We start from the raw sequence: 15,273 nt of genomic DNA, 5'->3' as shown, positions 1-15,273 counted from the left end.
GTCGCGTTTATATATAGATGTTTTAAGGCTGTGCTCTAGGTAGGTAGTTACACTGGTACACTCACCCAGCAATACTATTGTTACTTGGAGGTACAATATGTAAATGAGTGGGCAGTACCTTGTACCTGCCCAGACTGGCCTGCCTAAAGCCCTCTCAAATTAAATAGAGAATTTGAGTAGGAAATACTATACTATGTATAGAATAGGACTATAACCGGCTTATATATTTACTAAATTACATATATTATTTCAAATGTTTAATATTCCTGACTAATAAAAAGCGCTACTCATTGCCGACTCCGATAGTCGAAACCTGTAATTTTTCTAGTTGTAAACACGCACCGTGATTACGGCTCAGTGTTTACGCTCTATGACCTTAGCCTAGGTCGTCGGCCCGCTATCTGACAATCTGACTCATGTAATCATGTTACAGTCACGATGCTAACAAATTACGTTCTAGTTCTGTTTAGCACCTGACTGTTATTTTGATATGCGAGCGAGTAACAAGAGCATAACTCGGAACAGTCATTATGATGAAGTAGTCGTTATGAATAATTAAGCAACCAAGAGGAAGGCAGAAAAACGGCTGATAGAATATGTAAAGGAAGACGGAAGGATTAAAGCAGTTACTGAGGGATATAACTTCACCCAATAGAGGAGTGAAGATTCTTGCTCTTGTTCTGCTTTTTGCTACCACATTACGGATAACAATTTCTTCTCTTAATATTTCTATATTTAATTCATTGGTTACTTTATTGGTTTTGTTACAGCTCATTATTAAATGTTTATTATAACTTTTTATACAAACCTTTAGGCATTCCACATGGCGGTTTCGTTCTAGAATTGTCCAAAAAGTCCAAGTCATACTTTCTCGCAGGCGGGAAGGTCAATGCTACGTGCCCACCCACACACACAAACACAGCACTTAACGCACACGCGAATGTCAAACGCAACAACGCCATCTTTCTATTTAAAATGTCACTACTCCAGTCACCACATCACTTTTTGATATTTATTATCTGTGCATGATATTTTTTGGTGTTTTCAGGACATTTTCATTAATCTTGATGAGTCGTTTTGACACCTGAAACAATAAGAAAAAAAATAATTATTAAGGTATATTAATTAGATTTATTTTTTATTTTTGAGGCATTTTATAATTTATTTATTTTTTAATTGAAATAGCCTGGTAAGGCTGTCCCTTGTGGTGCAAGCGTCTAAAAATTCAGTAGTTTTGTAAAATCCTTTTTAAATAATTTCCTTACTGAAATTCCTCCAATTTTAAATAAAACAATTGAATATTTTTGAACGTATTCTAGAATTCTGTTGTAAAGGCGTATACATTGTTCCGTAAAAGGGTTGTCATGTTCCGTATTAACACTGTGTAATCTAGTAATAGTAGCTCAAGCTTACACCTGATCCTAATGTTAACAGTATTTATGTCGATGTTTTTGGAAACAACTTTATTTTTTGTATACATAATATTATCAAATTTATATAGTTTAATGGGAATTGAAGTATATAGTATTCAATTATATTGTAATTATATTATTAAAATAATATTAATCATATTGTAATATCACAACAAAATGGCATTTCGATGACAGAAAGCGATTCGAAAATCAACTATAATAATCACTGAAAACAAAGCGGAAGTACTATAACCATAATATTAACAAAACCCTCAATTACTAGATAAGTAACAAGGAACAGATTCATTCCAATTTCCTTTGTTGGTTAATAATGACAGCTTGTTAGCAACAGCGTATTACGATGTATTGAAACACTCTTTAAATTATTATATTTTACTTTCTATAAAGATTGTTAGCTATAAAATACTTTCTCGCGTCTTATTTCCTTCTCCGTATATATAATTATAATGTTATTAATTTATATCATAATATAACTTCTTATTCTGGTTATTTCAGTCTTCGTCTTAACTAGTGGCAATTCGCTTTCAATTTTGTATATATATCCTTATTTAATAATAAGCATGAGGAATTTAATCGATCAATTCTTATTTTAATGCCTTCTTGTTGTGACGACTGGGCACAAATTATTATGAGGAGTTTAAACAATACAAGTAAAGCCTTCAAGTCGGTTGACGTTTATAATGAATGCTGTATATTTCAGACATTAAGGCGAATACCATTTAAGAGGGGCACTTTTCGTGTTTGAAACTTATTAAGTTATTTCTAATTTTCAAACATATTATCTACGTTCAGAAATGTCACCGTTTTAATTTATTAATCCTCATATTATTTTTTAGGAATATTACGATGTTATTATTTATAATACATTTTATTTGTAGACACTATTGTGCTAAATTCTATAAGTATAACTTTGGCAAAATATATAATGGAAAACTATTACAAACGTGCCTTTACAATATTATAAATAAAATACAATTTTATGAGACATTATGAGATACTGAATCACTTATCACATAAAAAATTGTCATGATTACTGTCACAAAAAGTTACGGTAATACAGAGTCATGACTTCTATACCCCTTTCAAATTCTATTAAACATTAATTCATGTTTTGAAAGAGAACCATTGATGCGAGAATGCTATCATTGCACCTTTTTCGTTTTGCTATTATTATATTTATCTCAGTATGGATTGCAAATGGTAACAAGTCCAGAAAACAGAATTATATATAAAAAAAATAATCAGATTCTAAATATAAATGTTACTTTATTTGTCGAGAGCGATCGAACGTCAGGTACAATTTTAAAAAATATTTTTGTAAATGTAAACATTGCATCGTACAATTAAAAGACAAGGCTATTTTACCGTTGATAAATCAATCAGTACGGTTTTTTATTAAGCTAGTCCAAATTCGGTGCCATCTTGCGTGGACTATTGGAAATATTCCAAAATACTCTCTCTTGCACAATAATTTAAGTTGCCACTAAATATAACAATGCTAATAATAATTTTCATTGATAGTAAAAGATCCTCGTTAGTGCGAGCCTGTACATTGTTGAAGCTCGTAAGAATGTCTTTAAAAGCATAAACTCTCATATTCTTCGCTGCGCAAGTCATAATTCATTAAAATTGTTTAATATTATACTTCATTATGTAATTACTGAACGACAGCCACCACACCTTTTGACCAAATATTCTTGCAATTACAGTGAATATTTAAAATGTTCTCTATTATCATGAAGATAAGATTTAAAATGGTTGATTAATTGAGTGTGACTGACGAAGGTCGATCGTCGGACGTTCGTCACACTTCACGATTACTCTCTAGTTTTCACTTTCACTGTGATGAGATATCGTGCTTATTAATATTTATGTATTTCTCATTTAAACAGTTGCTTCTTTTAATTACGCATCTATTGTTATATAACGTTGTTATAATATTTTGCTTTATTTTAAATTATAACAGTCACTCTTCCATACATCATCATCAGCCTGTCAATGTCGAACTGGTGAACAAATTAGAGGAGGCATTTTTGAAGGTTCGAAGTTCGTTTTTATTCCACCGATCCGGTATCGATTAAGTGATACAAATGTCATGTGACAAATCCGGATTTTCACACGATATTTTTCTTTACTATCGAGCACGTGAAGAATTTATAAACACATTTTCTATCCACTAAGGCATCTCGGCTTTCAATGATAATGACATCAATTCCTTCAAAATTACCTACATGTTTAAAATGAGTTATATACAGTAATGAGCCGAGATGGCCCATTGGTTAGAACGCGTGCATCTTAACCGATGATTTCGGGTTCAAACCCAGGCAGGCGCCACTGAATTTTCATGTGCTCAATTTGTGTTTATAATTCATCTCGTGCTCGGCGGTGAAGCAAAACATCGTGAGGAAACCTGCATGTGTCTAATTTTAACGAAATTCTGTCACATGTGTATTCCACCAACCCGCATTGGAGCTGCGTGGTGGAATATGCTCCAAACCTTCTCCTCAAATGGACAGGAGGCCTTAGACCAGCAGTGGGAAATTTACAGGCTGCTAATGTAATGTAATGTAATGTAAAACAGTAATATAACAATAATTTACACTATTCTGTCAAGCGTGTGAAATAAATAATTCACTTGTTAAAATAATTGCTGTATAAAATTTCCTTTTCTAAAGAACCATTTAAAGAATGTAGCCTGAACCATAAACAATGTTAATTCAATAATGTATTCGTACCGAGTACCGGAGAAAGTGGTAAAATTGTTACCACCTGTGAATATTTATCGTCTAGACCGCGGTGGTCAGTTACGGTGAATAATGAGATTTTATACAGCTATAATAAATTTCTTCCTTAGTGAGTGACGTAATATTACTTGGTTTCTATGATTTCTTTGTAACTTTGTGAAGTCGTACAACATAATTATTATTATTCCAGTTCTAACGGGTTAGTTTAGTAGGGTTTTTATGTACAGCCAATAAAACATCGAATTTCCTCAACGCTATAAATGTAAACCAGTAAGATTAACTTGGTAACTTTGCTCAAGTACGCCTGGGTAGGTACTACCCACTTATCACATATAATACTGCCAAAACTGGTGGGGCTTTTGCGAAGTAAGTGTAAGTATTTAAGGGATGTGTTGACGGATTATACTCGAGAGATATACAAAATAATAATAATACGTGAATAAGTGTATGTGGATACAAATAGAATTATTATTATTAATAATAGAGATTATTGCACGGCGGGATTATCAAAGAATACTTAAGCCCAAATAAATAAAATAAAATAAATCCCGTGAAAAACATCGTTAAATGTATTCAACTACTCGGAAGCCGGCGTGGCCATATATTTCTTGTCATTCATACATTTCGATTATGATACAATTTCTAATAAACAAGCCTATAAAAAACTCCAGCTTTATTCATATAAATAGTAGTTAAGATGTATGTCAAACATATCATTTAAAAAAAACTAGCAGCATTTTCAATTATTGCCAATAACAAACATCCTCACATCTTATTACATAAAGTGTCACATGAATAGAAACGCCATACCCTCAATTGTGAAACCAGTTAAGCAAAACTATCTGTCGTTAAAACTGTTTAATGTATTTTACATAACTATTTTGACATACTCTACACATAATATATTTAGAAAATAGCAACTGCCCAGCACGCGTTACCTCATTGTTTGTTAAAAATATATATATATGATTTGACTCGCGTGATTCGCGTGATGCGTATTTTCTTTTGATCTCAGTTGTGACCACAAACTATGTACTTACTACTAATTATGTACTTTGCGAAGTTTGAACAGAACGCACTGTACGTGCGCGCCCGGGTAGAATTTTATTGACTTTCATCAAGTATGTACAAAAAATTTATCGAAGTCAGTCTGGTTTAGAAGGAAGTCAGTTACATATTACACATAATTACACATACACAGGCACAGAATTTACACACACAAAGATATATCTATACCAATATTATAAAGAGATACATTTTTGTTGTTTGTATAGGTATAGAGGGACATCTCCAGAACTAATTATGCAATTCTAAAAACTTTTTAACATTATTTATTTATATCATCTTTCATTATAATTTTAATAAATTGCGTGTATACACAATAGGAAGTATTGAATTATTTGATTATCGATTTTTTTAATTAATTAATTCTGTTCCAATAAAAAAGCATATTAGTAACATCGAAATTAAATAAGAGCGAGTATTAAAATAAAAAAAATAAAAGCTTGGTCTTAATATATCATGTTTTAATTTTTTTGGGTTTGTAAATAGTCCATTGAAATGTTACATTTTCTAGAGGACGCAATTTTATTTGTGGGACATGTAGGGGGTGTCAATACAACCTTAACCCCAAGTATGTGGAGTTGCCCCCCATGTCCCCCGCCCGCCATCTTGAATAAAGGGGTAGAAACATATTTTTAACTATATCTCCGAAACTATTAATTGTACGGAAATTTTGTAAAGACATAATTTGTAGCAAATCGTTGTGGCTACAATTATGTTTATGTGACTTTTTACCATAAACTTAAAATTTAAAAAGTTATAAGCAAAAAAGTGAGAAAATTTGCTCAAAAATTTTAACACAAAATTAGATTAGAACAAATTTATAGAGCATGTCTTTCTGAAAATGTTGCTCTATAATTTTTTCATTTTGGTCAATTTTAAACGCTGTTACAGCGCTCCAAAGTCGACCAGGTTCATCGATGCTCATGATAACTTAGCCAAAACATCATGTTTACCTTACTTTTATGATCTCTAGTTTTCTCAAAAAATCATCTGAAGGTTCAAAGTGCCGTGAGTCTTCCAAAATAATAGCCGTATATAAATGTAACATTTCAATGGACTAAAAGTATTTAACACATAATAAATTTTATGAACGACCAGAATATAGTAATTATAATTTACACTCAGATACTATTTAAGCACGATTTAAAAATCAATTAAAATTAATAAAGATTTTGCCTTGCAATAATTGGGTCATTGACCTATGTCCAAATGGGATTACAAATCGATAAAAAACTAGCTTCCACGGGTACATAGGAACAATAGTAAAAGCGTACATTAAATTAATTATTCCATTACATAAGAAATACCATTGGATTTCTTATTAAGAGCAAGGTTAGCGAATATTCCCATGCATTTTGTTGTATTCAAAATGGCCGCTGTCAACAATGGCGGAATGTTTTCCCGCCTTGATTTCTGCTGTTACACTTCATTGCGCTAATAATACATTGTGAAGTTGAAGTTATTTAAAAATACTTCATGATTACATGGTTAAATAAATTCTACGAATTAAAAAGATAAGTTCAAATATTATTTATGTCTAGCTATTAATTTTAATCTTGGAACGGGTTGCGGATGATATATTTTTTTTAATTTCTATTTTTTATATACACTATAAAAAAAAGATATGATGACTTATTGTCATTCAGGCGATGATATTTTATTCTTAATACAAATCATAAATAAAATTAAATTCAAAATTCAGTTACTTTTTTGCGTCAGTAATTTAATAAGTTACATATTATAAAGCTGTTGTTCTAAATTGAACTCTATTTTTTAAATTCATAGATAAATTATATTTACATTCGTAATATGATTGCATCTGTCTATTTGTGGTCTGTGGTCGAGGTAATGAAGCCAAATCGGAAAAGTAATTAATGTTTATGGCTATGGCCATACCTACATACCTTACAAACCTACGTTCTATGATTTTTAATAAAATATTAAATATTTTTCTTGAGCATTTCACCTTATATAAATTCCTCTTAGAGCATCAATGAAATAATATAAAAGTCCATCAAAATCGGTCTATTTAAATTTTTGTAATAAACAGATTATTTCAAGAATTGATATTGAATTAATCATATTTAAAAGAACATAACTAAATAAGACTTCTCTTTTCTACTTGCTAGGATGTTATCCGAAATGGTTTTAAAGTGTCGGTGTCAATATATTGATGATTTAAAAAGGTTTTATTGTAAAGTTTATTTTAATAAAATCTAATTTGATTTCATTTCATTATTCATATGGACATCACGAGACAACTTTATTTATGATATTTATATTTTTCACTGTAGGTATAAGTGCTCAATTATTTATGAACTTTGGGTCTAAGCTATTTCTTCGTATTTGAGTTTAAGCTGTCCGTTTAAAGCTTGTTATCTGTATGATATATTAAATCAATGACGCTGACAATTCGAAAGTGTCCAAGTGAATTTGAATGGTATAGGTATTTTGAATTTTAATAACCTGTGAAATCAGTGGCGGTTGTGTGTGGTTTCCACAGACGGACATGTTTTAAGACTTTAATGGTTAGTGGTTCCACAAAAATCAAATAAATAAAGTGAAAATCCTGTCACTCATTTTATGCGTGACAACTGTAAAATATATATGCTTTAAGAAAGTGTATGGAAATGTTTCACTTAAAATCGATCTTGAAGTTTTGTTTTCAACACACCCAAAGAATTAATTTGTTGATTATTATTATTAATTGTCTACGTCTATTCTTTCTAAAGCAGAAATAAATACTTTTTTGGAATATCAAGTTTAACGAAAGATAAATTTTATACACATATGTAAAGTATTTGTAAGGTAGTGTGTAATGCAATTTATAAAAGTATGTGTAATAAAGTGTAAACGATGTTTGTTTCACCAACCCTTCAAAATTACGTTTAGCTTATAACTTGTTTTAACAAAAAAAGTGGAAAGTCGTACATTGTCGAGTTTATTTGTAGGTAGTAAACATTTAATTGTTGTTGTTACATAATGCCATCTACTAGCGAATAGCGGCAGTTAATTGCGGGTTCTTATCGGAAGCACATCTGGTTGTTATCGAAGAATACCGCTTTTCGCAACGCCTCGAGTCTCGTGTGCAGCCATTGTTTTACTTAGGCCTAGATATAGATGACTGTTTTTATACAGACTAGCGGTAATAAGCACTGTATGAACACTTATCACCAAATCTTTGTTTTTCCGCTAGTAAACTAGTGTATTATGTAAGAGCGTCACTTAGAGGCGGTACAGCCAGAAAATAAAAATTAACAAGGAAGATAAAAAATTGTAAATATAAACACGCAAACATTGATTTATTGTTTAATTATTGATAGTTTAACATTAATCTTACTATAGAAACCAAAAGCTGTAGCAAAGCGCTGTTTTCGCCTTGAAATTTAATTTAGTCGGACTTTTTCTTTTAAATTCATCCTTAAGTCGTTGGTCGAAGGATGACTTTTGCACAAACATGAGTATGGATTACAGTGTAATGAAACTAACCTCTGTTAAGCATAAAGGTTGTTTAAGTTAACTTTACAAGGAAGTATCCGATCTGCCTTTCCGGTTTTTATTACATGTACAGTTAAATACATTTCAAATAAACTTCTTACTATAATGAAGTGTGTTGTAGGTTCTTAACAGAAAGTCGGTGTTTTGAGTTAAACAAAGGTCTGAAGCTGATTGAAAGAGCAACGTTGCCCTATTTCGTATCGTTAGATACAAGTATGCATATCATCATGGGAAAGGAAGAAAGGCTAAAGCGCCAAAATGATACTTTTGGAAATGATATTTAAAAACTTAACATTAAACCTCATTTTCCAAAAGTTCCATTTTTTCGTTTAGGCGTTTCTTCCTTGGCAGTGACGAATTTCTTCCGACACATCCAAAATTCCTCACGATGTTCTATTATGAATCCATTTTGTGCGCCTTGTTCACCACTAAAACTAAAGACATGAAAAAGTAACATTACAACCTGTAAATGTGGCACTACTGAGCTTAAGCCTCCTCTCACTAAAACATGAAAAAAAAAAATTGGTATTTGCCCATAAATTGGTCCGAAGATCATTGGTTTAACAATTTCAATTTGTAGATCGTAAACAGAAGTACGAATTTTGGAAATACATACTGTTAAACGTGTAGATCGTAAACAGAAGTACAATCTACATGATACATATTTTGGATTATTTAAGCCCACAATTAATGTTTTGGCGAGATATTAAGGTCAGTTCAAAGAGAGTTGTTTTGAAGGTCCAAAATGATAAACAGCTTACAAATACCTGAACATCGATAATTACAAAATAAATATTTAAATCCGAGTTTTTTAGATTAAATCTCATCATGAATTGCATAAGAAAACTAGATATTTCCCGTTTAATTTTATTCACATCAACCAAACTTAACGGGATCTCCATAATACAATAAAAGTCATTATTGTTCTGCAAAAAGTTCGAGCACAAAATAACTTTTGTAGTAACAGTGTCTTCGTTTATCTAAATATTTATCGTGGATTGTGGAGTTTTTGTAACACGAACAAACGCTCCAGTAGAGGATGTAAATCAGAAAGTAAAAACGAGAAAAATCCAGTAAAACGGTGCTAGGAACAACTGTTACGATAACTGATTAAAACCACAAAACCGCGGCCACGTACAGTAAAGATATGAATATAATATATAGGGAACCGGCAATCAAAACAGGAGTTCTTTCTCTTTTATAAATTCATAATCATCCGATATATTTAAAGTCACCGCAGTGTATTATTTCTCTCTTGACTTCCTAATTGTTCTACATATCTCTACCTCATATGAGACTTCAGTCCTGGGGCACCGAACTCTCGGTCGTGCCAATAAAAGTTACTATTCTCAGTAGCACCCCGGAATTATTAAGTTGGCAGACGTGATTTCCGATAGTATGTGGTAGAGTGAAAATGCGAAAATAGCACGCTAAAATCACTAATTTTCAAAATTACCGGAAAAAAATCTAGGTAAATTTACCGAATAGCTAAAATAGCAAAGTAATTTGACCAGTCCAGGGCCAATGTGGTCAAAAATATACTACGGAACCAGTACACTCAGAAGCTATACTAACCTAAAATTATCCATCTAAGTATCAACCTTAACCTAATGCTCAATTCAGAGAATTTCTAAAACAAGGTTTTGACAAAAGTAAATATAAATTTCTTTTGAATTAGAAATGTTTGTTAAATGAAAACGTATAAAATTGATTTGCAACGGAAATTTAGATAAATTAATGGTTTATAAATTATGAAACAGTGACGTAACGCGGAAGATGACTTCGGTGTGAAAAATGTATTATTGCTTAAACAATTTAACAATAATGAGAATTGTACCACCTAATTCTATAGAACATATTTATGTTATATATATATCAAGTGAAGTGCAGGGTAGAACATGCTTACGTACATGCTTGTGAGGGTTTGCCCATTTAAGCGCACACTTATTCGCACAAGAAAACTCGCGCGGGTCAATAATTTAATTTATTTAACATTTTAAGTCATTGTACACAATGTTATTAATTAATAAGCAGCGAAGGTTAATGACTTTTCCTGATGTGAGCAGATCCAAGTAGTATTGGAGAAGGTCCACGCATAGAAACAGCAACCGATACAAAACTGATCCACCTGTCTATAGACATTATGGTAAATCGTTTCTTTTATTACCTATAAGAATTTTTGACTTACTCTACTTCAATATAATTGCTAAAAACTATTGATAAATGTTATTTCTGCTATCATGCTCGTAGTTATCCACCACCAAATATCAACAATTAATATTTTTGTATTCTATTTTGAAGGAACATAACATAGCTCCCAATATTGGTGGCGCATTGGCGATGTTAGGAATGCTTATTATTTTTAATAGCGCCAATGTCTATGGACAGCGGTAACCGCTTACCATCCGGTGGTACATTTGTTACACTACAAAAACGGAAGGAATATCTTACTAGGATTCCTTGCGGAGATATCTAGTGATCTTCAAATAAGTTCAAATTCTTGGATTAATTTGAACATTTTTGTTAAAAACGAAATACGTATACCAAAAAACCTAGCACAATTAATTTCAACACTAAACTAATAAGAAACAAACTCATAGAGATTGTTGAATGAGATAACAAGATGATTAATGATAAAATGCCTAAACATACTTCGGTAATTGAATGAATAGTCCGCAAGGTCGCTCAGCAGTAGTTAGTGTTGAAATTATATTATTTGATTGATTATTACCTAGCTATGTTAAGTATGCATATATTGCTTGCTCTGCCCTTGGAACTGCTCTCGAAATGCTTTCTGATGTTGTAAATGTGACATAATTCATATTTATATCTATCAACTTTACTCAAACCTTATCGCCTTTTAAAAATTTCAATTGTTTATTTTTTTAAATATACTTTTACAAATTAGTACAAATTATGGTGGTTTAGAAAAAATATTTGAGTGATGATGTAATCAAGACAGACTCAAATATCTCAAGCAGAGCCTCTTGTGAAGTTATTTTTAAAGTTGCAAATGAAATTACTTTATAATCATACAAATCTGTAAAAAGGAGGAAATTAAAAAGATGAGAACACGTGAATTTCAACTGAAGATTGTGAATTCATATTAAGGCAAGCACCACTGAATTTTCATATGCTTAATTTATATTGTGTGCATAATTTATATCTTCAATTCATCTCAAGCTCAGCGGTGAAGGAAAACATCGTTATGAAATCTGCCTGCGTCTAATTAAAATCTGTCTCAAGTGTATAAACCCATTAGGGCATATACCATTAATTGCAAATTAATGATATATATAAACATGGTCTTTAAGACTCATGGTCTTAAGCTGCTAAAGCTTGGAACCCTGCATCTAGACTGCCCTGCCATTAAACTTATTACCTTGTATATGTAGTAGCCACTCCATAAAACGACTTGTTCGGTTCTCAGGAAAACATTGAGAGCTTCATGTATTTTTATCGCGTGAATTATCGAAGTTATTGGCCTAAAACACGTAACGTGACCACATTAGGGGTTGCGTAATTCAATGGAAACATCTCTAATGATTTGATATTAATCGCTCGATTCGACCGTATCGATTACAACACTGTACTGCCGATTTTCGATTTGCGTCGACACGTAATCGAGTTGGTCAATTTCGATTGGAATTAATTACACCTTTAAAGTAATGCCTTTATCCGACTACGTATCTTATTTCATAACTATGAAATTTAATCAAAAAAAAAAAGTATAGTTTAGTTACTAGTGCTGTCCGTTAATTGTGTCACGTACTCAATATGGATACAGAATACTCCCAGTAATTGGATTTTGGTTTATATCCATATAAGTTTGCGCACTTGTGCACGATACTATGTTCAGGGAGACAATTCTAATTATTTATATCGGTATGATACGATGCCGTTTATATTCAGATGCGATATCATATGTTAGTATCGCTTGATTTCGAACAAGAGTGCCTATTCATTAAAACTCAAGCTTTATTCAAGGTTATATGTAAATAATAATAATCATAAGAAAATCCATACAAATTTTTTTTTGTCCTTACCTGATCAACTTCAAATTATAAATAAAAATAAAAAGTAGTTAAAAATTATCATCTGTCCAAAAAAGTGTGCGTTGGCCGGGAATCGAACCCGGATCAACTGCTTGGAAGGCAACTATGCTGACCATTACACCACCAACGCGCTTGTGAAAACTGTCTAAAATTCGCATTGGAAAATTGAGAAGATTATTTTAATTGATTCTTCATTCAAGTTTAACTTAATTGTTAAATAACATAAAAGTAATATTTTAAGCATTACGAAATTATGAAATGATACCTTCCATTTTGGAAGAGAAAAAAAAGCACGTAGATTCATTGTTCCAGCGCCGAAACTCTCACCGGGCCGGTTTAGTCCGGTATATATAAAATACACGTAGAATTTACTCGTACCATATGATATAATCGACATAATAATTATATTGCCTTTTTTAACAAACAGTGATGGTCTTCTAGTATTTAGGATCAATGAACATATATCATCATAATAGGAACAAGAAATGTTACCGTTCTTATTACGACATTATTTTTTTAGAACGCGGTGAATCAGTCGAGCATTGAGTTTGTGTAAAACAGACTTGCTTTTCTATATTCACGGACATACATATCGGTTTATTTATGATTCTCTGAAGTAATCAACATAGTATAAAGCGGAGATGTGGTCCCAACGTTTGGAGCTATTTTTGTCATGTTATGTCCCCGGTGCCTACAGTTACACTGTCTGACTCACCCTTTAAACCGAAATACAGCAATACTAAGCACTGCTGTTTGGCGGTAGAATATCTGAGGAGAGGGTGGTACTTACCCAGATGGGAACTATCTAAATTTTTATAAGTTAAATCACTTTTTTGTAACGTCTGTCTGGTCCGTCGAGGCGCTTAATTTCCCGCATCATTAAGTTCGGTAATCTTTGTAGTTGTATGGTTTTACTATTTCTGCGTCGACCATCAATGATTTGTGAATAACAATTTTGAGTGTACCTAACTTATATGCGAAAACGAGTGTCTTTGTTTGTTGGATACGCTTTAACGTCATTATTGGCACCCCCTGCGCTTTGGGTTGTAGCTTCCTTCTGTCCATGAAGCCATGAAGAGCAATCCATGGGAGGAGCCGCAGATGCGTTGTATCTTCACGATCCCGCAGCCTCTCCCGTCCGTGACGAAGGCGGCCAGCATAGCAGTTTTAATGGGTAAGAATCTCACATAACTCGGTTATTAGATTCAAGAGGGCCCAGATACTTTTATGAAGGTTTCTCGTGCGTGAAAAAATAGATTTCTCCTCTGTAATATTGTGTCGATATTTATTAAATGGGTATATATTTTGTAATAAACATAACATTTACAATTTTTAATTGGCCAAGCTACAAGTACTTGCAGAATTTTATTATTAAGTAAGTATTCAGCTAGATTGATTTAGAAGTCGTTTAACCTCGTATGAGAATATTATGTTACGAAATTTGTAAATTCTAGTTACTAGTTATTTAGAAACTATTTAGGCGTAGCTATTTTAACATAAACGTCTGAGTTCCTGCGGCATTCGTTCAGTACTCTATTAATCTCGTTTCCACGTAATATATCGGAACTAAGATACCTTTGCGACCTTTTAGTGATGGAGTTAATCGATATTACTATACTACAACATTTAAATTATTATATATAAGGATTATTATATAAACTTGATTGAATTTGATTGACATAACTTTGTATTTCAAATGTTGGAAAAGTAGGAAAAAAAATCGGTGCAAACTCTCTGACCTAAAACAAACTTTGGAAAAAGCCGAAAGTCGGCGCTAGGTTTTCTATTTATTTAGTGACTCCCGCCCCAAATTTTAAATCAATCGAACAGTTATTCCTTTGTCCGATACCATTGTGATGATATCAGTCTGATATAATTTCTGTATCGACGTATCATATCTTTAGACGGCTATGTCTCACGATGATACAAAAGTGCGTCTGTGAGCTTACTCAAATAAAAATATTTTTTCTATTTTTTTTCGCATTTCGCTTACACTGGTATTGTAAAAAGTATGTAATATAACTACTTAATCTCTCATCAACGTCCCATGAAATCTTCATGCTGTCAGTATAACCTTTCAAATCATTGTTTTAAATAAAAAAATGTTACGTGTTAAACTGCCTGTAAATTTTCCTCTTCTGAGAAAGATATAATTTGTCTCTATGATTAGTTTTGAAACTTATTTCACCATCTTGCTCTAATACTAGTTCGTTAGATACACAAATGGCCAAATTTCAATTTCACGCGTTCAGGTTACCTCGCGATATTTTCCTTCTGTCCTTAGTACGAGATGAATTTTTAAACACAAATTAAGACAGTCGAAGCCCCGTGTTCCCCAAAAGCCTCTGTTTAAAACATAAATAATTATGAATCAAGTTAATTACAGAATAAATTACGAATAACATAATCGATATGTCATTCGAGTTTTCATCGACTACGTACATCACTAAATTTCCATTCCTTAAACAAATGAGAACG

General features: G+C 32.1%; 1 protein-coding gene and 1 non-coding gene across 2 annotated transcripts in view; both read right to left on the bottom strand.

Annotated features, from left to right (window-relative positions):
• LOC113397681 (uncharacterized) overlaps positions 1-15,273 on the bottom strand; it is a 70,034-nt gene that overhangs the window by 18,214 nt on the left and 36,547 nt on the right. The window contains exon 3 of the mRNA XM_064218582.1: positions 809-1,084. Within this exon, the coding sequence (XP_064074652.1) occupies positions 809-962 (154 nt within the window). The 5' untranslated portion in view covers positions 963-1,084. The remainder of the gene's footprint in view (positions 1-808; positions 1,085-15,273) is intronic.
• Trnag-ucc (transfer RNA glycine (anticodon UCC)) lies at positions 12,854-12,925 on the bottom strand. Its single transcript has one exon. It is a non-coding gene; the product is annotated as a tRNA-Gly (tRNA).

This window comes from Vanessa tameamea, chromosome 23, assembly GCF_037043105.1.
Source record: "Vanessa tameamea isolate UH-Manoa-2023 chromosome 23, ilVanTame1 primary haplotype, whole genome shotgun sequence".
Taxonomy (NCBI): domain Eukaryota; kingdom Metazoa; phylum Arthropoda; class Insecta; order Lepidoptera; family Nymphalidae; genus Vanessa; species Vanessa tameamea.
The sequence above is the reverse complement of the archived record's forward strand: the minus strand, read 5'-3'. Positions and strand labels throughout refer to the sequence as shown.